Genomic DNA, 21,683 nt, shown 5'->3' with positions numbered 1-21,683 from the left:
TCTGTTAGTTAAGAAGAATAAAAATTAAGATCTTGGTTTTGATACTCATACAAGCCTTTCAGATCTCTTCTGTCTGGAGTTCACTTACGCTTCTGTAGATTGAAGCGTGTTCATGCATTAGACAAGTAGTTATACAAAATTATGACAACGTAATTTAAAAAAGAAAAACAAAACTCTCCATTGGACCTATTGCACTGGATCAATGCAGATCACAGATAAGACATGGATAAACACAGAGTACATATTAAATGCCTTGTATAGTTGGAGTATTCAAAGACCAATTTGAGTGCTGTCTGTTGGTACAGTTGCATTTTGGTTTCTGTCAATGTGCATATTCCTAATTCTAAACATATGTAGATATAGAGCCTTATGGCTATCCTTTTAAAGTTAAAATCCAGATATAAATACTTGAGGAGGGAAGACATTGCATTGTGCTCTGCACAATGATTAGGTTGTAGTGTGTTCTCAATTTTGCATTTTCTTTAATTCTTGGCAGCTCTCATGGATATTTGGAACCCAGTTTAGTTATCACCACTTCTATTTGGTATAATGGGATATCTACTGAGGCTTCTCTCTGGGCTTCTACTCTTCTATGCGCTTAGGAAATAGCAATCTCTCCAAGAGCATAAGGAGTTTGAGCAGGCTTGTTTTGATGTTTCTATCTCTTCTTGGTGAGGCCAAGAACATGACAGTACGATTTCTTGTCAGTCAAGTGCAGGGTGTGCAGCCAGTGTGAAGGGAATGACAGGCACAACCAGATGTTGCAGTTTGGCTTCACACCTTTATTTTTACCACAATTCTTAAGCATCGCTTTTGAGTGAAGTCCTGACAGCTGGTTTTTTTTAGGCTTATAAAGCTTGCAACTCTGGTATTTCAAACAAACCAGCAACTTGGACATCTACCTAAACTACGTTCAAGTGAAATGCTTGTTCTCTTTCACGTGTTTCACTTATGCTGCTGGAATTTACCCTTAGGGGAAAAGATTGTCATCTTCTGAGATCTGCCACTGTGTAAAGTGGACTATTACATCATGGTGACCCTATTTTGCTATTTCTTTTCTAACTAATCTCCCTGGTGCTTTGCAGTGGTCTCTTAATAAACAGTGTAAGAGAGTTGATAAATTTCTATTTGGAGAGTAATCATATTCAGCAGAGGGCAAGTGGGAGAAGGAATTACCAGTTTCGCAGTTTTGGAGAGATAGCCCAGGAGTGCCTTAAACTTTCAATTCATACAGCACTATACCTTAGATAATCTGACCAGAGCTATTGCAGTTGCGAAGTGGAAACATCTGGCTGGGACTTCAATACCAGCCTCTTGTGTCTCTTCTCTGTTGAGTGCAATCACTGCTGGCTTATTGTCATTGTTTTCTCTCTGTAATTTTAACTAACAACTGCAATGGGTGGTTCATTTACTTTATTACACTTTGTATAAATTTGTCCTTTAAAGACAGATGAATGTAAGTGAAACCCCGTGCGATATGTGCCCAGATCTTAGGGGTACTGCTTGCCTAACGTGAACTTCATGAAATGCTCCCCTACCAGGCAGTGATGTCAAGATCAGCAGTTGTTAAGCTGTTCTTTGTGTGTGGCTGTTGGCAGCAGGTCTTCCATCAGTACTGAAGATGAGAGTCCTTTTTGTGTGTGTGTGTTATTTAGGAAATGGGAATCCCTTTCCTCCGTCTTCAAACTCTGTAATAACCAGCAGATCTGAGTTGGTTTACCCTTTTTTTTTTTTTTGTCAGTTTTGTATGCTAACAAAGACCAATGGTGACTTGCAGATTTCACAAGGAAGACATAACTCCTGTGTATACTCATGGGTTTCTTTTAGAAGAGCTGAAGAGACAATTTTGTGTCAGAGAAAGTTTTATAAAAGACATTCCAATGATCTTACTTTTCACTCATATTAGTAGTTGACAACAAAGATGTTTCTCATATGCCAAGAATTCCTGAGGGTGAGAAACATTGGAAATCTCTTGGTGGCTTGTTTTTAAAAGTGGTGGTAAGCCAAAGCCTCGGCACTGTGTCAGGAGGAAGTAGCTCCACTGTAACATTGCTGATAAAGCTCTGTTTCTTCCAGGGCCCAGGTTAGGATCTGTGCGGGGCTGCGCTGTGTCTTGACACATTAGGACCCAGCTTTGGTAGCTCAGTAGAGCACTGTTCCTGTGGAGCATGGACACATCAGCAGAGGAATGGCGAGGCACTGGCACCAGCGGTACGTTTGGCACTGATAGGCGCTTTTGCTGACAGCATGCTGCAGTTCTTTTATTAATCAATTTGATACCAAAAATAGTTACAGGCTTCTTCAGAGACCGAGTCCTTCATGGTATGGAGGTACTGTGATTGCAAAGTACTCCCAATAGGGAGTAGGATATAGCTCCATAGAAGAAAGACTAAGCTAGTAAAAAAGAATCTAGGAATGAAATGAACAACTTCCAATATAAATATAATTTGGTTGGCAGAGCTGGTTCTCGTTGAGGGTTTTCTAGTGCCTGCAGCTGGAGCTGCAATGTGATCGTATCCCTTGCTGATTTAGCTGAAACACTGGGAATGTGTGCTTAGCCTAAGTCAGTCTTCAAACATTTGATCAAGGATGTTGAAAAGAAAATAGAAAGTAAGTAAATGACAAGAAGGCAAGAAAGGCTTATGCTCTCACTTAAAATTGTGGTACAAGCCTGATCTGTTGTCATTGAACCTCCATTGTAAAGGAAGTGAACTCAGGACTGGCTCTTGTCAGCAGGCAAAGCTGGCCATTGCCCAGCAACCTCCTCAGGGCAACCAGGCTGCTGCTTGTATATCAGAGTCCTAGGAGGCCATAGGAGTTCTGGTTGTTGCCAGAAAAGGGATCAAACATGTTGGCGGAGCAACTGCTTGTGGCAGCATCTGTTGCTCCCTTTCTTTTGCTTCTGTCCTACCTGACAGAGCAACTTGACATTAAAGATCTGTCCCAGTTTTGGGCTCAGCATGGCCCCAAGAGCATTCTTGTATAGTAGATAAACGTAGTTTTTCCTCACACTGCTAAAAAGCCCTGAGCCAACTTGTAGTAAGTATACCTTCTGGTTGCACTGCTGATTAGCAGCTTCTCTTGTAGGATCACTTCTATGCTGCAGGAAAAGCCGTTGTGGCCATCTGTTGAGGAAAATGAGCCATTTGCAATATGTTACATCTGTAAATGGATAAACTCTTCCAAGCACTACGTGTGTTTATATACATATTCCAATGTAATTGAGTATAACTGAGGAACAAAACTTGCTGCTGCATTTCCCTGTTGCTAGTAGCCAGTGTGCTTTTGTGATGTGGATAGTGGGTAAATGTAATTTCAAATGTATTTTATGTAGGTGTGGATGATAATGCAAGGATTACTGTAGTAGACTCTTAATCTTTCTTGTTGTTCAGAATTGGCTAATTATTTAAACAATTATTTTGGCTCAAATATGTTCTGAAAGCACTCAGCTGGGTTTATTTGAAAGCAGAATTGTGATTGCTATGCCTTGGGATGCTGGGATTATTTTATTTTCTTCCAGGCTTATCTTTCTCTGAGTTATAGTGGAATATCAATTGAACTTCAATTATTTAAGATTCTCGGGTAAGAAACTGTATTGCAAGGCTTCAGAGTTCTTGTTAAGACAAACACTGCTTTATTTTCCCTCTAATACCTAATTGGGAGAACTGATTGTAAAAAAAGTAGCAAACACATATCCTCAGAGTGAATAAACTTTTTTTGTTTTCATATTTCAATAGATATATTGCTTAGTACAAGCAGCAAACTAAAATGGCAAAGCTAAGAAAATTGTAATGGCTTTTAGTGATAATCAGACAAATATGTATCACATGCTAGTAGCTTTGAAGTTGATGAGTGAGAGATTCAATTACATTTTTATGATTTACTGCTTATATATCACTTAAATTCACAAACCACACGTGGTTTGCAGATAATAGGTTTGTTGTTTTTTTTTGTGAAACTTCTTAGTGTGCTGTTTAAAGTGGTTTGAACGGTCCTGAGCTTTTCCATGTATCAGTACCTAGTCCCGGTGCTTACAGCTGCCCATGCTTCAGGTATAATCTCAACAGTAATACAGCAGACTCCCAAGCCTCTATAGCCAAACCAGTAGGGAAATAATTTACTTATTTTGCAGCCTGAATTTTACTGGGGCTTTATTGTTATTCAGTCCTGCTCATAAATCCTCAACTCATGGCATCATGTTATAGGATAGTTTGAATTTTGCCAACATTGCTTTCCTTTGCTTTTTAGATACATTTTTAACTTTTATAGTTGTGAGAAAGGACTGTAGAACATCAGATATAATGGCTTTGCAAATGGAAATTAAATCAAGAAAGAATCCACTTTAATGTTTTCTGAGATAAAATACACTGTTTTCATTATTTGGAAGACGAACACTGGGACTGTTTAATGTTTTTGCTTGGCGATATTGAATTGGAAGTGAAGGATTTGGACAGGCATATTTAAGGAAACAAGATGGTGGATAAGAGGACAACTGTGGGGCTAGCTGTTACAGCGTGTCAGTATATAGATGAGTCAATCTGTTTTCTCTCTGGCTTCTACATTGTTTCCAGTAAAATATACTCTGTTATCCTATTAAGTCATCATGCTGTCTTAGAAGGTGGTGTTTTGTAAACAGTACAAAATAAGCACCCTTCATACAAAAGCCTGTAATCTAGCCTTGCCGCAGGACAGGCAGTCTCCTTCTGATGGATGCAAATCCAGTGAATGTAAATAAAGCAGACTTTGGTTAATTCTGTGAAAAATCTCTGCCACTTGTCCACTAAAAAGCCTCAGTATCGCCTACAAGTGCCGAAGAATCCTCTTGTCTACATTTGTCTATAAGGAAGTTATTTTGATCTCTTATCTGTTCAGTTTCCTGTGTTTTTTTTATTAATGATTTTTCATTTTCGCCCGCATATGAGAGCATTGTAAGCAGAAATACAGTGGGAACTTTGAGAAGAAAGAGGTGACTGATGGCATTAACTACATACTAAAGGAACAAGGGAGAATCTTAGATTTGCACTTCTATTAGAGGGTAGCAGAATATATGTATTTTAGCTGCTGACTCTTACAGGTGCTTTACATTGCATCAAATTGGTCTTACTTCAGTAGGAACTACTCAGAGCATCCAGAATTTGGGACATTCGAGCTTCTCCCAGTGCTCCAGTTATTGTGGGGTTTTCCCCTCCCTTAACTGAAATGAGGTTATTTGTATAGGTAAGGCACACTTTTGTTCAGTGTTCTGTCGTACATTAGATGTCTCAATTTTTTTCCAGTGACTTTCCCTTCTCCCCTTATAATTGAACCAGCTGGTTCCACAGTAATGAGTCCTTTTGAACTGTCAGTGTGTGTATATTTCCATTTACACTGCTGGCATTTTGTTCTGAACCTTCTCCCCTTCTGTCCAAATAAATTACTTATACTATCAGATCTGCCTCATTTTTTCACAATAGCACTGCTGTGGATTCCTCAGATCCTGCTTGCTTACTGAGTTTATTGCTCATTTTGCAAAAGGCTCTTTCAAACTTTGGTTGGTGTAACTTTAAATAATCCTTGTTAATTGTTGTATGAGTCAGAGAATCAAAGGGAAGAAGGAAAAATAGTATTTTTAATTGCACAAACTATCCCATGGAGGGGTCTATCTAACCTAGTGACTTCTCATTATACAGTAATTTATATTCAAATTAATTTTGACAGCTGGCATTTTGTCTGCATTAGCTGTGATCATTTTAACTTCTGTAGCAATTTATAACACAGTTGATGTTGACCAGAATAATTTTTTAGTACTGATAGACGGAGTCTTGTGCAGTGATTAATGATACGGCTGATAATCAGGAGTCTGCGAGTGTGCTCAAAGATAAGTAGTTGAATGACTGTGTTTTAAGATAGTACTCATAGTTTGTGAGAAGTTTCCAGAGGTGCACAGAGAAAGGCCAAGAGGCAATGGTCGCAGCTACAACAAGGGAATTTTGATTAGACATAAGGAAAAAAATAGCTTATGGTGAGGCTTGTCAAACAATGTAACAGGGGTTACAGGAAACCCTATGCTATGAAAATGCTATGGTAAAAAAAGGTTGCTTTACAAAGGAAACAGAGGGCAATAGACATCAGTTTCTGTGGCTGATCACTGGTTCCCAATCATTGATATGCATTTGCAATAAAGATAGGTCTGCTTTCTCTCTTATCACTCTGGGCTGGTTTTTTTGCCTGTCTTCAGTCCTGGGCCAGCCACGTGTCTTATCAAGTTCCTGATTAAGCACATGGAATATAATTTATTCAACTTGCTGAATCAGGACCTCCTGATGAATTCCCATCTTTCCTCATTTGCTGAAAGCTTATTTGCCAGCCACACAGCTGAATGAGAAGGAATGGGTTTGCTATTCACAACCAAGGAAAAACCTTGATACTGATAGAGTAATTCAATGAGACTGGGAATTCCCAGTCATGTCGAATTTCTTAAAGAAAAATGATTGCTTATCTCAATTAGTATCATTCCCTGAAGGGGTCCGTAGCCTACATTCTGCTAGAGCTGAAAAGGTAACTAAACAGAGGAACCTTAAAAATTTTCTACCTGAACACCCAACATAATTTCATCCTTTTATATAAATTTTGTTCTAACTGTATTTTGTATAACTTGGCCTTGCATCATAGTGGGAGATAGGGTAGAAGCACATAAAACTTTCAAGGCCAGAGAAATGCACATTTGAAGCCAATGAGTAAGTTTAGTGGTGTTTGGGTCAGGCCTCGAGAGGCGGTTCTGAAGCACTTGAACCCTCTGTGCCTGATGATTATTTTTCATTACTTCATTGTCAAACGATAAAATACACTGGGAGAAGATAGGGTTGCTTCGAGCACTGTATTACTCAGCCACCAACACCAAATCAAAGAGTTATTTTCTCACCGACTTGTGTGGATGTCAGATCAGACCCTATTAAAAGTTTAGTATAATCTCAAAATGGCATTTTACTTAATCAGAGTCTCTTTGTCAATTAATGCTAGTGATTTCACCTAAAAATGAACATGACTACTTAGATTTTTATTTTACTGGAGTTGTAACATAAATTGAGAATCTAAACCAGAACTAGAGGAAACAACTTTCCTAGTGCTGCAAGGATCATATCTCTTCATAGCATAGAAAAGTGGTTTTCCCTGTCTTTCAAACTGTGGAGCAGTATTTTCCAGCAGAAGCTGTCAGTCTGAGTTTTGTGAATTTTAGGCTGCTAACTGTAGACCTGTTTTTCATATTTACTTTTATTAAACTGTAAGTCTTGGAAGATCTGCAAACAGTAGGTTCAAAGATTTTAGTCTAGAGATTGCAGCTGCTCCTGTGTTTTGAACGATAAATACTTCTCCTGTATATAACTTATAAGTAGAAATAAGTAAGGAGCAGCTAATGCTACAACATCCAGTGCTTTTAGGTCTTGCCCTCTTTGGAGGCACTTATTCACAGCTCTTATTTCATATAACTCTACCATTAGTATTTCCCACCACGTGCACGTACTCTAAACACCTTTTACCTTTCCAGGAGCGGAGTCTTGGTGTTTACTTTTGTAGAAGCAGCAAATGCTATTGGCTCGTTTTTAATTTCACAACCAGGGTGCCAGTAAAACAAATGATTCAAATGCAACCCTCAACATATGGTGACAGGAAACCTGCACCTCCAGATCCATTTGTGTGTACTTTGGTCTGGAGCACTGGTTTCTAAATAACAAGCCCCGTTTTCAAATGCAGGGCCACTGGTTACTGCTTTTTCATCTCAACATCTTTCTCGTTCTCTATTCATTTGTTACCTGAAGCGAAGGTGAGGCTGAGTGTGCATGTTTCCCTAATTCTTAGCAAGGTGCTGTACAGAAGCAATCGCTCTGTATTTCACCCATACAACTTGCAGAAAAGTTTTTGACAGTGTGGGCAGAGGAGAAAACTTGAAATCTGAATTCAGGTAATATCTTAGATTTATTTTATGCTGAATCTAAGGACTATGGAGGTTTTGGGTTTTTTTTGTTTGTTTGTTTGTTTGGGGGTTTTTTTTGTTTGTTTGTTTGTTTTTTTCTGGTGGTAAGGTTCTCTAAAGCCCTGTGTGGATCTCCATTTTCTAACGAGATGGATCTGATAGTTTGAGCTGAATTGAAGACTTTTAAATCTTGGAGAGGGGCATGTACTGTTTGTATTTCACATCACAGAGATCTTTTCTTTTGTAAGCCCTAGATGACTAAGCCATTCAGTCCCTCTGAGAGGAGAAAGACCTTGCTGACAAATGTGTAATATTGGCTTTCAGTGTAATCCAGTTATCTAGACAAGTACAAACTTCTGGTCTTGAGTGCTTTTAATGAAATATCTATGTATAGGAGCCTTTGTAGGACTAGTTAACAGAAATACTGGGCTCCTGTCTGTCTCTTGATTTTCTGCATAGTTTTGTAGACAAGGGATCCAAGTCATAGACTAGTACCCACCTGTGCTAAGCACATGAAAAACAACAGATCACAAAGGCATTTTGTACCCTAAAAAGTTTAAATTTTTTTTTTGTCTTCTGCTTACTCACAGAGTAGTAGAGGTTGGAAAGGACCTCTGCAGATCATCTATTTTAAGCCCCCGCTCAAAGCGGTTGCTCAGGGCCATGTCCAGATGAGTTTAGGTATCTTCAAGGATGGAGACTCCACAAGTTCCCCGAGTAGCTTGTTCCAGTGTTCAACTAATCTTACAAAGATTCCTTTTCTTTAACCAGAATTTTCTGTATTTTAGTATGTTCCGATTGCCTCTTATCTTGTCACGGGGAACTGCTGAGAAGAATTTGGCTTTATATTCTTTATCCCCCCTACCATCAGGAATTTATACACATCAGTAAGATCCCTCTGAGCCACGAATCTCTTAAAAATGTCAAAATAGCACATTAAGTTCTACTAAATGAGCTCTAAGTATGCCAGATGTAGAATATTTTTGTGAGAGTGGAACTGTCTTCCAAGGTCCTTACTTTTTCTTTGTATTCCACAGGTTCATGGTGCTATCAAGGTCTTTTACACTTCCATTGTTGTTGTTGGTAACATAGTATTAGATGATCTTTAAGATCCCTTCCAACCCAAACCATTCTATGATATGATTCTGTGAAAACAGTTGGGTTTTTTTTTGTTTGTTTTATTTTTTTTTTTCCAGTTGGTACTGCCTTCTTCCTTGCAGTTTTGCCGTGGAGAGGTGAAACCGTAAGGCCTGGTCTTGCCTCCTCATTCTGTGCAGCCTAGCACTGACTAATGAGTTTGTGTGGGAAGCATATGATGCACTGTTTTCCTCTTTTCCAGAGGAAATGAAAGAGAATGTATGCAGCAATGAACTGGAAACTTCAGTAGTATGTGACTTAACACTTAGTTAATTTTCATATCTACGCTATCGCTTTCCTCTCACGGGTACAGTTCTTAATTACTCAATATTAAAGCCACGTGGACATTGGAGGAATAATGAGGTTCTATTGAAGTGAAAAAGGAAGAGTTTGTAGCAGTGAAAATGAGCAATTTATTCCCCTTGTCAATAACATACGTAGTTAATGGACAAAAAACTTCTTACACAGTCTAACTTATGTTTACGTAAAATAATACTTTTTTTTTAGCTACTTCCAGTAGGCTCCAGATCTATTCTCCAGGCCCCCAGCTTCCTGGTAACATGACATCAGTACAACAGCTCAAGCTGGTGATTATATTTAAAAGAAGAATATAATGGAACAAAAGAATAAGACCGTGGCTTGATCTTTTCCATTGATAAATTTAGATCTTCTAAATGTTGAAGTAATAGTTGTAGTGATAAAAAGAAATATAATTTTGTACTTACCCACTGTTCTTAAAAACCAGTGTATAATTATTGTGGGAGGAAGAAAAATACATCTCTCCCCCTCATTCTGCTGCTTTTTCCCCTTCTTTTTAGTGTTGAAATCATCTGGTTTAATTAAATCACCAACCTATTTCTGCACAAAGGATGACATTTCATTAATGATATAAGATGTGCATGAGACAGAATTAACCCAATTTTCAAATGGATTTCAATTTGGAAAGGGCAACATGTAAAAATGTCTTGTAAATGTGTGGGATGAGCTTGTTGAGCAGCTTTCTGAAGGAGATGGGATTATAAAATGATGAATAATTAGACAACAATCCCTCCCTCCACCTCCATTTCTAATGGTCTTTTTGTAATCCCAGTTGATGGAAACTTAGGTACCTGACATCGTATTGTATCAGGGATATATTAGAAATAGACTGAAAATACTGACTTGTGATGATTGCTAGCAAAATACACATAAATACATATAATTTTCTCTGTAATTTTTAGTGAATTAGTAACCTTCGATGGCTTTGTCAAAGTTACCACTGCCTTAATCTGGTATCAGATGTCAGGTCCCTCTTGCATGTGGATTATGGCTTCTCAAATTATGATTTCATCAGAGTAGTTCCAGTTAGGCTTCTTCCTTCTGCTTGCCTTTACTTTCAAGCTAGAACTGTGATCTTGCCATCGCTGATGTGAATTGACCTAGCACAAAATGTTATTCTTCATCCTGTAAAAGATTTTAAGATTTTGGGGGGTGCTGGCTTATTTGCAGTTTCAGGAGTCTTAGCTAAAAATGTATGAGAAACTAAATTACTGTACAGGAATACAGTGTGTAGAAGTTGAGTATGCTCTTTGGGCTTTATAACATAGCCTAATATCATTACTTCTTCTATATTTTACTCAGTTTTGCTTTTTTTCCTAGTCATGTTACTTTCCTAGCGGTAAGTCCAAGGGAACATAGTTTAGATGACTGCATTTACATGTAACTGGGAAGGGCTGAAGGAGCCTATTTTGATCTTAGGATGTTAGGCACTATGGTTGTGGCATGGGTCTCGTTTCAAGAAGCCTGATTTACCATAAGGAAACATGCCCATAGAGCCTGAGCTAGAGAGGGCGGCTGGAGTCTGCCCACGGCCACTTCACTTACAAACAGATTGAACCCGGCAGGCTGGGGTTTTCACAGCAGATTGGTGGTTATATAGTAAATTGTTGTCTCTCCTCTGTAAGGAGAGCAGATCATCTGCTTCATCATTCAGACATTCCTGAAGTTTATCTGTATTTCTTAGAGGTCCATACTGTATTACTGACTCTTATTACTCTGAATTTAGAAATACCTTCCTAATTTTGCCTTTATAGTTCATAGAGAAACTGGAAGTTCTGAAGGTACGGTTTTGTTTTTATTTTTAACTACACAGAGATGGGGAAAGAAAACTTCACTTTCACTTTCATATTGCCAAAATTTAACTTTTATCACAACAGTTCTCAAAAATCATTAACCTCAGAGAACAGAGCATTGTGGGACAGACAGTGAAGAGGTTTGAAACAGAACAAAAAATCTGTTGATAATCTGGTAAAATAAATCTGCCCTCTAAAAGTGTGAAATTAATTTTTGCAGCACTTATGTATGGGGATGAGGGGAGAGTGGAGGCACTAATCTTTGTATTAGGAGACAGATTTTTTAGGAGTGAGACTGTGAAGCTCAGAACAAGTGAGCAAATTAAAGTGTTTCCGTATTCGTAAATAGGCAAAAATGAACATATAGCGATTTTTGTTAAGCGCTGTTTTAAAAATGGGGTTTTGTCGCCTCTGTTGAGAGCAAAGGCTTGAACTGCAAAATTGGTTGTGGTATGTTTAATGAAGTAAGGGCCAGAGGTTCCCACTCTTCTAGCAATCTGTGTTCATGTAACTGTGATTCCTGACCTAAAAGAGCAGACACTGTATAACAACAAGATTTGCCAGTATAAATATCCTGCCCTTCTGCTTAGACCATCAATCTTTGACTACTTGCTTAGGAATGGGGGCGGGGCGGGTAATCTTGTGCACTAAGTGTGGCAATAGAGAGTGAAACATATTTTGGCATTTAAGGTTGATATGAAGGTGGCCTTTACAGCATTTACACAATGTGTAAGATGAAGTGCATGCTTTTTACATGGAGTATGGAGAAATAAAAGAAAATTGATGGAGTGCTGAGCAAATTTAATTTATCCTTATTACTGGAATAAGGTGTTATCAGGAGGAGTTCAGAATTACCATCCTATCTATCCTTTGCCCTGGGGAAATGTGACTCTGTTAGCAGGAATAGAGCTGGAAGTCGAGGTTGCAGTTCACTCCAGAGTTCAGGGGGATGGTAGAAAATTTCATTCTGAACTTGACTTATTTCTAAACATACAAGATTATGTATTTCCTTTGGTTTTATTTTTTTCCCCTCTTGCTCTAGATCTCATTCACAGTTATTGGGCCCTGTTGGCTAGCAGAACATTGTATTGGCTTCTGCATGGAAGGACTGACTGTACTGTGTGTGCACTGTTCTTAATGAATCTTTATCTCTCTTTCAGAAAAAGGAATGAAGAAAATGAGCAACATCTATGAATCGGCAGCCAATACCCTGGGAATTTTTAACAGCCCATGCCTGACTAAAGTGGAGCTACGAGTTGCATGCAAAGGGATATCAGACAGGGATGCCCTCTCAAAACCAGATCCTTGTGTCATCCTTAAAATGCAGTCGCATGGCCAGTGGTTTGAGGTGAGTGTTTAATATAATAAAAATTATTCTTCTGATGCTTTAGGTTAGCATAGAGAAACTGAGGCAAAATTCAAACAGCAAGAACAATAAAAAGAAGCAATTTGAAGCCTGTGGCATAATATTGTAAAAGCGAAGGGAGATTTTTCCATTAACTCTAACACACTTTGATTCAGGCTCTTAATGATGCTTTGAACTTCTCTTTGGAGTCTAGATTAAAAATGAAGATGATTAAAGAAGGAAGCATCATAAAACTTTTCCCTTTAGGCCCTCTTGTTTCATAAAAGCTATATAATAGCTGAGATAATGATAGTGACCATCATGCTTTCCAATCTAAAGAAGAAAAATGCTGTAGAAGAGAGGAGTATTTATTATTAGCTGCCAAGGAATTTAGTGAGACTGTAGCCTGATTTGCGAATTTTGAGCACTACAGTTGGATTTACAGTTGAAGTTAGTAATTTAAACTAGTGCATTTTCCCTATCAATTTGCCTTGTACTGCAGATTGCATGTTTGATTAAAATCCCACTTTGTGTGGTTTGACCTAATTTTAGAAACCTTTTGTTTGATAAATGAACATGCAAGTTGTAAATAAAGACCATTAGAATGGAATGCAATATTTTAAATGAAATTTTGTTGATTATTTTACTTGAATCACACTTGAGTGTTTGTGGTTAATCAAGATAAAAAGTGTTTTCGTTTTAATGGAAAGTATGTATGAGAAAACTAGGAATGTATTCAATCCAGTTCATTTTGAGTGAGTATTCTTCCCTCTCTTTTCAACAGTTTCAGCATTCAGAATAAGATTGTGTTATCAAAAGATAAAAATAATAATAGCTGTGAACATATGCAGAAATTGAAATCAAAATCCTAATTTGGTGAGGTTTTTTTTAATTTAGCATTTCCGGCCAGGTTTGCCAGTCTTTAGGGGTTTTGTTCCAGTTACTCCAATTGTGTCATTTTGACCTATGGACCTGTAAACTTTTTCCAGTGCAAGGTCAGCACCAGCATAGCAAACTTAAGGAGTTTTTTGGTGGTAGTCTTCCTCTTTTCTTAGTTTGCTGCAGTGGAATCATTAGATAGGTCCTGGGTAGAAAACCAGTCTATAAGTAGAAAATCAACTCTCACAGTTGTCCTAGTGCTACAAAATCAGTGTCTTCATGTAACTAAAATTTAAGGTGAAATAATAGTTAGTCCAAAATAAGGTAATTTTACCTAGCCATATAGAAAGGATCATTTAGGTCCACTGTATGTAATCACTCGAATAGTAGAAATTAACCAAGCAATGGATTAAAGATCAAAATAAGTGAAATGCCCTTGTTTGGGAAGGACAGACTGAAATCTTCTGGGTCATTTCAGTTCTCTGAATAACTTTTGGGTGGTTTTCACACAGTTTGTGGCCAGTTGCAAGTAAAGTAACTTTAAATTATATACTCTTACGTTGTAATAGAGATTCCCTTTATTTGATATGGTTTTTAATTTGGAAAGTGATTGTCTGACTAGAGTAATTCTTGCAGAAGAGATCTGTTGACTGATATGATTCTCATCTTACGTCAGTTGCTCCTACTGTCTAATGAAAGTCCAGGGTATTCATTTTAGTATGAACAAAAAGATTTTATTAGTTCATGTTCCTATCAGTGCTGCAGAGCTAATACAGTTCTGACATGATGAGCCTTTTCCTATTCTGGCCTACACACATTCTCAACAGAATTTTTAATTAAGTTCCAATTGCTGAGTTAAATTGAGCAGAGTCACTCAGGTATAGCTGAAGACATAATTTGGGTGGAAGAATCTTCTGCTGTTGATAATCAATGATCCAGCAAGACCTGAGGCAGCAGACAGACTAATAAATTTTAAAAAACCTAGTTACCAGCAAAGTGAGTATATTCAACACAGAAATCACTAAATGACAACCCAAAGAAGAATGGAACTTAGAGGTTTGCATCTATGGATTTAGTGATTTCGTGAACTTGTCTTGAATTTCTAGGTACCATAAACCCCTTGTAGGCTGGATGTCTCCAAACAGACTGTAGCAAAATCCATTATTACTGAAACATTCATACAGATCACACATGCTGGTTGCATGGAAGACTTATGAACAGGGAGCAGCTGGGTTGAAGGTGCCTGAAATACAGGTTGTGGTTTATATATGGCTGTGCTCTTGCAAATGGCTGCTGTTGAAACATATATGAAAGGTACAGAGGGCTCGCGGCACAGCCAGATGCAGCAGACTGCTGGACCAAATGCAGCTGAAGCTGGTGGGTTTAGGATGGTGGGATTGCATTGTGTGTGCAGTTAGAGATGGTAGGACATGATGGATTCACTCTACAGATGCAAACAATCCCTGAAAGTGAGGAACCTGTGCATGTTTGTCTTTGGGAAAATTTTGATAAAATATGTTATGCTGTCACTGAAGACAGAAAGGTTGGTCGGTTGTTTTTTTTTTTTGTGGTTTTTTGTTTTGGTGGGTTTTTTTTTTTTTTTTTTTTTTTGTTTCACAGTACTGTGTGTGCATATGTGTGTGTTTCTGTAAATTATGCCACCCGCAGATACAAATATAGAATGAAAATATCATGCTGTTGTAGAGTGGGTAGGCGCTATTTCCAGAGATTGAAAATGGCATTTATTTATTTATTTATTTAAATATGGTTGGTTTCCTGTCTCTTTTTTTTTCTTTTTTTTTTTCTTTTTCTTTTTTTTTTTTTTTTTAAATATATGAAAAAGAACAGTCACAGAATGGCTGAAGTTGAAAGTGACCTCTGGAGGTCATTTGGTCCAATCCTCTTGCTCAAGCAAGGCTGCTTAGAGCCAGTTGCCCAGGATTGTGTCTAGATGGTTTCTGAATCTCTCCAAGGATGGAGACTCTACAAGCTCCCTGGGCAGCCTGTGCTGGTGCTTTGTCACTCACGGTGAAAAATATGTTTCCTGATGTTCAGAGGGAACCTCCTGGGTTTCAGTTGGTGCCCATCGTGTCTGGTCTTGTCACTGGGCCCCACTGGACAGAGCCTGGTTCTGTCCTCTGTATGCCCTCCCTTCAGGTATTTATACACATTGATGAGATCCCCCACTGAGCCTTCTCTTCTCTAGGCTGAACAGTCCTGGCTCTCTCAGCCCTTCCTGTTACTTGAGATGCTCCAATCCCTTCACCATCCTTGTGGCCCTTTGCTGGACACTCTCCAGTATGTCCTTGCTCTTTTACTGAGAAGCCCAGAACTGGACACAGCACTCCAGGTATGAACTCACTGTCCTGAGTAGAGGGGAAGGTTCCCCTCACTCTATCTGCTAGCCATACTTTGTCTAATGCAGCCAAGGACACCATGTGCCTTTTTTGCAACAAGGGCACATTGCTGGCTCATGTTTGACTCAGTCTCTGCCTGCCACCACAGCATGGGGTTATTCCTCTGCAAGGGCAGGACTTTGCACTTCTCCTTGTTGAACTTCATGAGCTCTCAGCCTATTCCTCCAGCTTGTCAAGGTCCCTCTCCATGGCAGTATAAGCCTCTGGCATATCAGCCACTGCTTTCAGTTTGGTCTCATCTACAAACTTGCTGAAGGTACAGTCTGCCCCATCACCTAGATCATTAAGGAAGATGTCTGTCTAAGTCGCAGAAGGAAAAGGCAGAGCTTGGGAGAATGAAGAACCGCCCACTGTAGGAGATCATCAGGTTTGAGACCATGTAAGGAACCTGAAAGTGCACAAGTCCTTGGGACCTGATGAGATGCATCCACTGGTCCAGAGGGAACCGGTGGATAAAGTTGCTAAGCCACTATACATTGTATTTGAGAAGTCATGTCAGTTCAGTGAGTTTTTCACTGACCAGAAAAGGGGAAAGCTAACCCACAGTTTTAAAAAGGGAAAAAGGAAGAGCTGGGGAACTACAGGCCAGTCAGTCTCACCTCTGATAATGGAGCAGATCCTCCTGGAAACTATGCTAAGACACATAGAAAATAAGGAGGTAATTCATGACAGCCAACATAACTTCTCTAAGGGCAAATGGTGCCTGACAAATTTGGTGGCATTCAATATGGCATTATAGCATTGGTAGATAAGGGAAGAGCAACTGATGTCATCTTCCTGGACTTGGGTAAAGCATTTGACACTGTCCCACATGACATCCTTCTCTCTAAACTGGAGAGACGTGGATTTGATGGATGGATTACTCAGCGGATGAGGAATTGGCTGGATGGTCGCACTCAAGGAGTTGTGGTCAACGGCTTGATATCCAGGTGATGATCAGTGATGAGTGGCATTCCTCAGGGGTCAGTATTGGGACTGGCCTTGTTTAACATCTTTGTCAGCACATGGACACTGGGATAGAGTGCACCCTCAGCAAGTTCACTGATGACACCAAGCTGTGTGGCATGGATGACATGCTGGAGGGAAGGGGTGCCATCCAGAGGGACCTTGACAGGCTGGAGAAATGAGCTTGTGCAAACCTCTTGAAGTTCAACCAGACCAAGTGCAAGGTCCTGCACATAGACTGGGGCAATCCCAAGCACAAATACAGGCTGGGCGGAGAATGGATCAACAGCAGCCCTGAGGAGATGGACTCAGGAGTGCTGGTGAACAAGAAGCTCAACATAAGCTGGCAATGAGCGCTTAGAGCCCAGAAAGCCAACTGCATCCTGGGTTGCATCAAAATAAGTTTTGCCAGCAGGTCAAGGGAGGTGATTCTCCCCCTCTTATTCTGCTCTCGTGAGACGCCCCCCTCGAGTACTGCGTCCAGCCTCCAACATAGGAAGGATATGAACCAGCTGGAGTTAGTCCAGAGGAGGGCCACAAAGATGATCAGAGAGCTGGGACACCTCTCCTCTGAAGACAGGTTGAGCGAGTTGGGATTGTTCAGACCGGCAAAGAGAAAGCTCTGTGGACCCCTTATAGTGGTCTTCCAGTACCTAAAGGGGGCTTATAAGGAAACTGAGGAGGGACTTTTGACAAGGGCCTGTTGTGATAGGACAAGGGGTGATGGCTTTAAACTTGAACAGGGTAAGTTTAGATTAATGCGTAAGGAAGAAATCCTTTACTGTGAGGGTGATGAGGCACTGAACAGATTTCCCAGATAAGTTGTGGATGCCCCTTCCCTGGAATTGTGCAATGCCAGGTAGGATGGGACTTTGAGTGACCTGGTCTAGTGGACAGTGTCCCTGCCCATGGCAGTGGAATTGGAACTAGATGATCTCTAAGGTCCCTTCCAACCCAAACTATTCTATGAGTCTATGATTCAGTTTGTCAAGTTGGTCAAGCATGACTTCCCCTTGGTTAAGCAATATTGACTGCTCCTGATGATTTTCCTGTCCGTAATGTGCCTGGAAATGGTTTCCAGGATTAGCTACTGTATCATTTTCCCAGGAATTGAGGTGAGGCTGACCGGCCCGTAGTTCCCTGAGTCATTTCAGGCTGGCCACATTACTCATCAGATGTGAAACCATTAGGAAAACAGGCAGGACATGGACAAGTACTCAGAAGTCTGAATCATAGAATCATAGAATGGTTAGGGTTGGAAGGAACCTTCAAAGGTCATCTAGTCCAACCCCCCTGCAAGGAGCAGGGACATCCCCGACTAGATCAGGTTGCTCAGAGCCTCATCCAGCCTGGCCTTGAACGTTTCCAGGGATGGGGCTTCCACCACCTTTCTGGGCAACCTGTTCCAGTGTTCTGTAACTCGCATTGTAAAAAATTTTTTCCTAATATCTAAACTAAATCTACCTCCCTCTATTTTAAAACCATTACCCCTCATCCTATTGCAACAGGCCCTACTGAACAGCCTCTCCCCATCTTTCTTGTAGGCCCCTTGAGGTACTGGAAGACCGCTATCAGGTCTCCCCGGAGCCTCCTCTTCTCCAGGCTGAACAGCCCCAACTCCCTCAGCCTGTCCTCATAAGAGAGGTACTCCAGCCTCTGAGTGTTGTCCTCAGTTCTGGCCCAGATACGCTTGCTGTTTTTTCTCTTCTTCTCTGGGTAGATGTTTCCCTATAAACAAACCTGTATGCACACATGCATAAACGTGCACACATATCTCCCTCCCTGCATTTCTCTGTGTATTTACGTTGATGCTGTCTGAAAAGCACAATCTGCACCAATCTAAAATTGAAATTATATACTGTATTTCCCAGGAAAATCAGCAATTTACTCTCTCTCACATGGTTTGCATTTTTAGCCTGAGATGACAGAGCGTGATGTAGCAGAATTTAAGATTATGCTATCCATATGTACTAAAATATGATTTGCTGATCCAGGGCTGAATTTTACCTCTTCTGGTCTTAGTTTTAGGCAGGGACACTTGCAAGGCAGCCAAATATTATACTTTTAAAATTGTTTAAGAAGATTGTTTGATGGCTGTTTTCCCGAATTGATTTGAATGTGTTTGAGGAGTTTAATTACTGGACTAAACTTCAGATCGTGAATGGCTGAGTTGGGTAGCGGAACCAGGCAAAGGTACAGGATGATAAATTTCTTTGCTCCAATGATTATTTTACCCACCTGCAGTGTGAATATCCTTGTGTAATAAATGTTAATTGTGTATAGCACTGTAGTCTTCAGCCGAGATATGCTAGCACTGAAATTCTCATTAACTTCTTACTTCTGAGAAAGTAGCTTGGGCCTGCTTGCAGGTTGTTAGCTGCATATGGCAAGTACAGATGTTATTTTGAAAGTCAAGTAAGTTGCTGAGCTGTGTCTGGTCATACGAGATTTACATGAAATCAGGAGGTGTAATATAACCTGATGTAGCCAGATGGAACGTGATGTCTGTAACTGTGAAAAGAGAAGAGGGGGTTGGGAAGACAGTAGCCATGTTTGGAAATCAGGGAGGGCTTCTTGTAGCTGTACTCTGACAGCTTTCTGCAGCAGGCTGTACATTATCTGCTACCTTGTGGATCTAAACAGCCAGCTGGAGTTTTTGCTTTTTCCGCTAAGTTTTTATTACACTTGGAGTAACTGCAGAGCAAATAAAGCAGCACCCAAAGACAACATGCAGTTGCTAAAATTCACATTGATGGAATCGGGTGACATATTTTGGATGGATAGGTTTGTTTACTGAAATAGTTATTTTTTGTTAAAATGTTAACTGAAGTTACAATTTTGGTGAAACTTAGCTTTGATAAATAATGTATAGGGCAAAACTATAACTTCTGGTGTTTTTAAAATAAAAAACATTCACTTGTCATTTAGCATGACATTTAATTTCAAAGATCAGCTTTGCATGATTGAAAAATAAACCTGAGTTTTATTTTCTTTTGCTTTGAGCACTAACCCCACACATCCGCACAGACCTTCATGCAAACAGGCAGTAGGGACCTGTTAGCTTGGAAATGCCTGGAACTAGTTAACGTGTAGAACATCTACTAAACAGACTATCTAGGAATCAAGCTATGGGAAGAATACAGTCTTGCTCTTCATTTGTATTTGCTTTTCCCTGTAGTCCTGCACTCTCTTCTATTTAATTTTGGAATTAATTCCAACATCCTTGTCCTTCCTATGCCTCCTCACCTGCCTCAGCTCCTCATTTCCATTCCCAGTGCCTGCTTCCTTGTTTTGCCCCTCTGCATATTGGAGGGTGGGGGAAATTCCCTGCCCCTTTCTACCACGGGAGAATGATAAGAAGAGAAGAACTTGAAGCAGACTTCAGCTACTTGTTTCTATAGATACCCAAAAGTCTCTATCATGGTATCAATCTGTGGCTGTTACAGCCCACTGCAGAAGCAAACAAGCCATGAAATAGGGGAGTCTGTGGGTTGACATGTTCCATGACTCTACCAAACTGTTCCAAAATAACTACAAAAGTACTGTGAAGAAAAAAAAAAAAAAATATATATATATAAATAAAGCCAAATAAATACATCTTTTTTCAGTTCATGTAGATCAACAGAGTAATAGATGAAGCATTTGGATGGAACTGAAAGTTTAATGATCAGAAACAAGAACTACCACCACAGCAGCTGTATAGAATCAGGCTCACGCTCTAACTCTGTCTCACATCTGATAGTTGGTGACAGTGAAGAAGTGTGAAATCAGGGAAATATAAAAGTGTCTTTCCAGCTTGCTCTGCCAGTCCTCAACAATCTGCAGCTCACGGACTTCTTAAACAAGAGTTTGTATCTTGTAATTAAGAAATGTTGGTAGAATAACTTAACTTCCATAACTTTGTTCAATTTTTTTTTTTTTTTAATTTAAGGAATAAACTTTCATGATATCCTGGGACATAAGAGTTCCGTAGCTTAAATGGTAGTTGAATAAAGTAATAGTAATTTTACTTGTATTTTTTTTTAACTTGCCATTTGCTCTTTCATTTTAAGTCCTTTGTTTCCTGTATTGGAGGAGACACTGAAAATCTCTATTCATTTTCTGAATGCCATTTGGGATTTTAATCTTCTGATTTGTTCTGTGACTGTATAAGAAGGCAGCCATTATGTCCTGTATTTTGAAGATTAAGCATATCTAACCCATCAAGGAACATGGATTGGTTTGGATGGCTATTTGAACCACATGTATTTCAGAACATTTTAGAGATGCAGTGCCAAAAGCTATTGCTATATTCCCATAGAGATTTTCAAGTAGTGATTTGGGATTTATTCTCTGCTGTAAAGAGCTGCAAGGCTTCACAGTGGGCTGGTTTCTTGGATGTTTGGTGGGTTTGGGGATTTTTTTCTTTTTTTTTTTTTTTTTTAAATAATAGTCAATTCTAGAGCAGATTCTAGATGTTCTTCTTCTAGATTCACTCTAAGATTTCAATTTGGTAAACAAACATCCTGCATAAATTTAATTGTAAGTAATGAGGTAACAGTAAAATGAACATACTATCTTATGAAGATTTTTCTCTGACAAAGAATGGGAGTTACAAAGTTCTGATGAGGTGTTTTGTATTTGATTATGCACAATTTAGTGGCAGGGAGCTCCTTTCACTGAATAGCTATTATGAAATTGGCTCTTCTCATTGTGAAGAAATTTCTGATTTGTTTGTAGATTTGGGGTTTTTTCTCTTCTGGATGTAGAACAGAGCTGATAATTGGAAATGCTGCCTCCATTTTCTCTGACCAAAGCTTAGGACAAAGTCTTTAATGAAATACTGTATTTATTGTAAATACCTTTGGATTAATGCAAATCTTGGTTGATGAAAGCCAACGGGGAAGAACTGAGTTTTT

General features: G+C 39.4%; 1 protein-coding gene across 2 annotated transcripts in view; it reads left to right on the top strand.

Moving 5' to 3' along the window:
- CPNE4 (copine 4) overlaps positions 1-21,683 on the top strand; it is a 258,564-nt gene that overhangs the window by 37,492 nt on the left and 199,389 nt on the right. The window contains exons 2-3 of one of the 2 annotated variants that reach the window (XM_086741597.1): positions 2,077-2,211; positions 12,360-12,547. In XM_086741597.1, coding sequence (XP_086597723.1) covers positions 2,169-2,211; positions 12,360-12,547 — 231 coding nt within the window. In that variant the 5' untranslated portion in view covers positions 2,077-2,168. The remainder of the gene's footprint in view (positions 1-2,076; positions 2,212-12,359; positions 12,548-21,683) is intronic. The other variant, XM_086741598.1, reaches the window with a different exon arrangement.

This window comes from Chlamydotis macqueenii, chromosome 2 (genome assembly GCF_036417535.1).
Source record: "Chlamydotis macqueenii isolate bChlMac1 chromosome 2, bChlMac1.mat, whole genome shotgun sequence".
Lineage (NCBI taxonomy): Eukaryota > Metazoa > Chordata > Aves > Otidiformes > Otididae > Chlamydotis > Chlamydotis macqueenii.
Note: the sequence above shows the minus strand (reverse complement) of the source record. Positions and strands in the feature narration are given on the sequence as shown.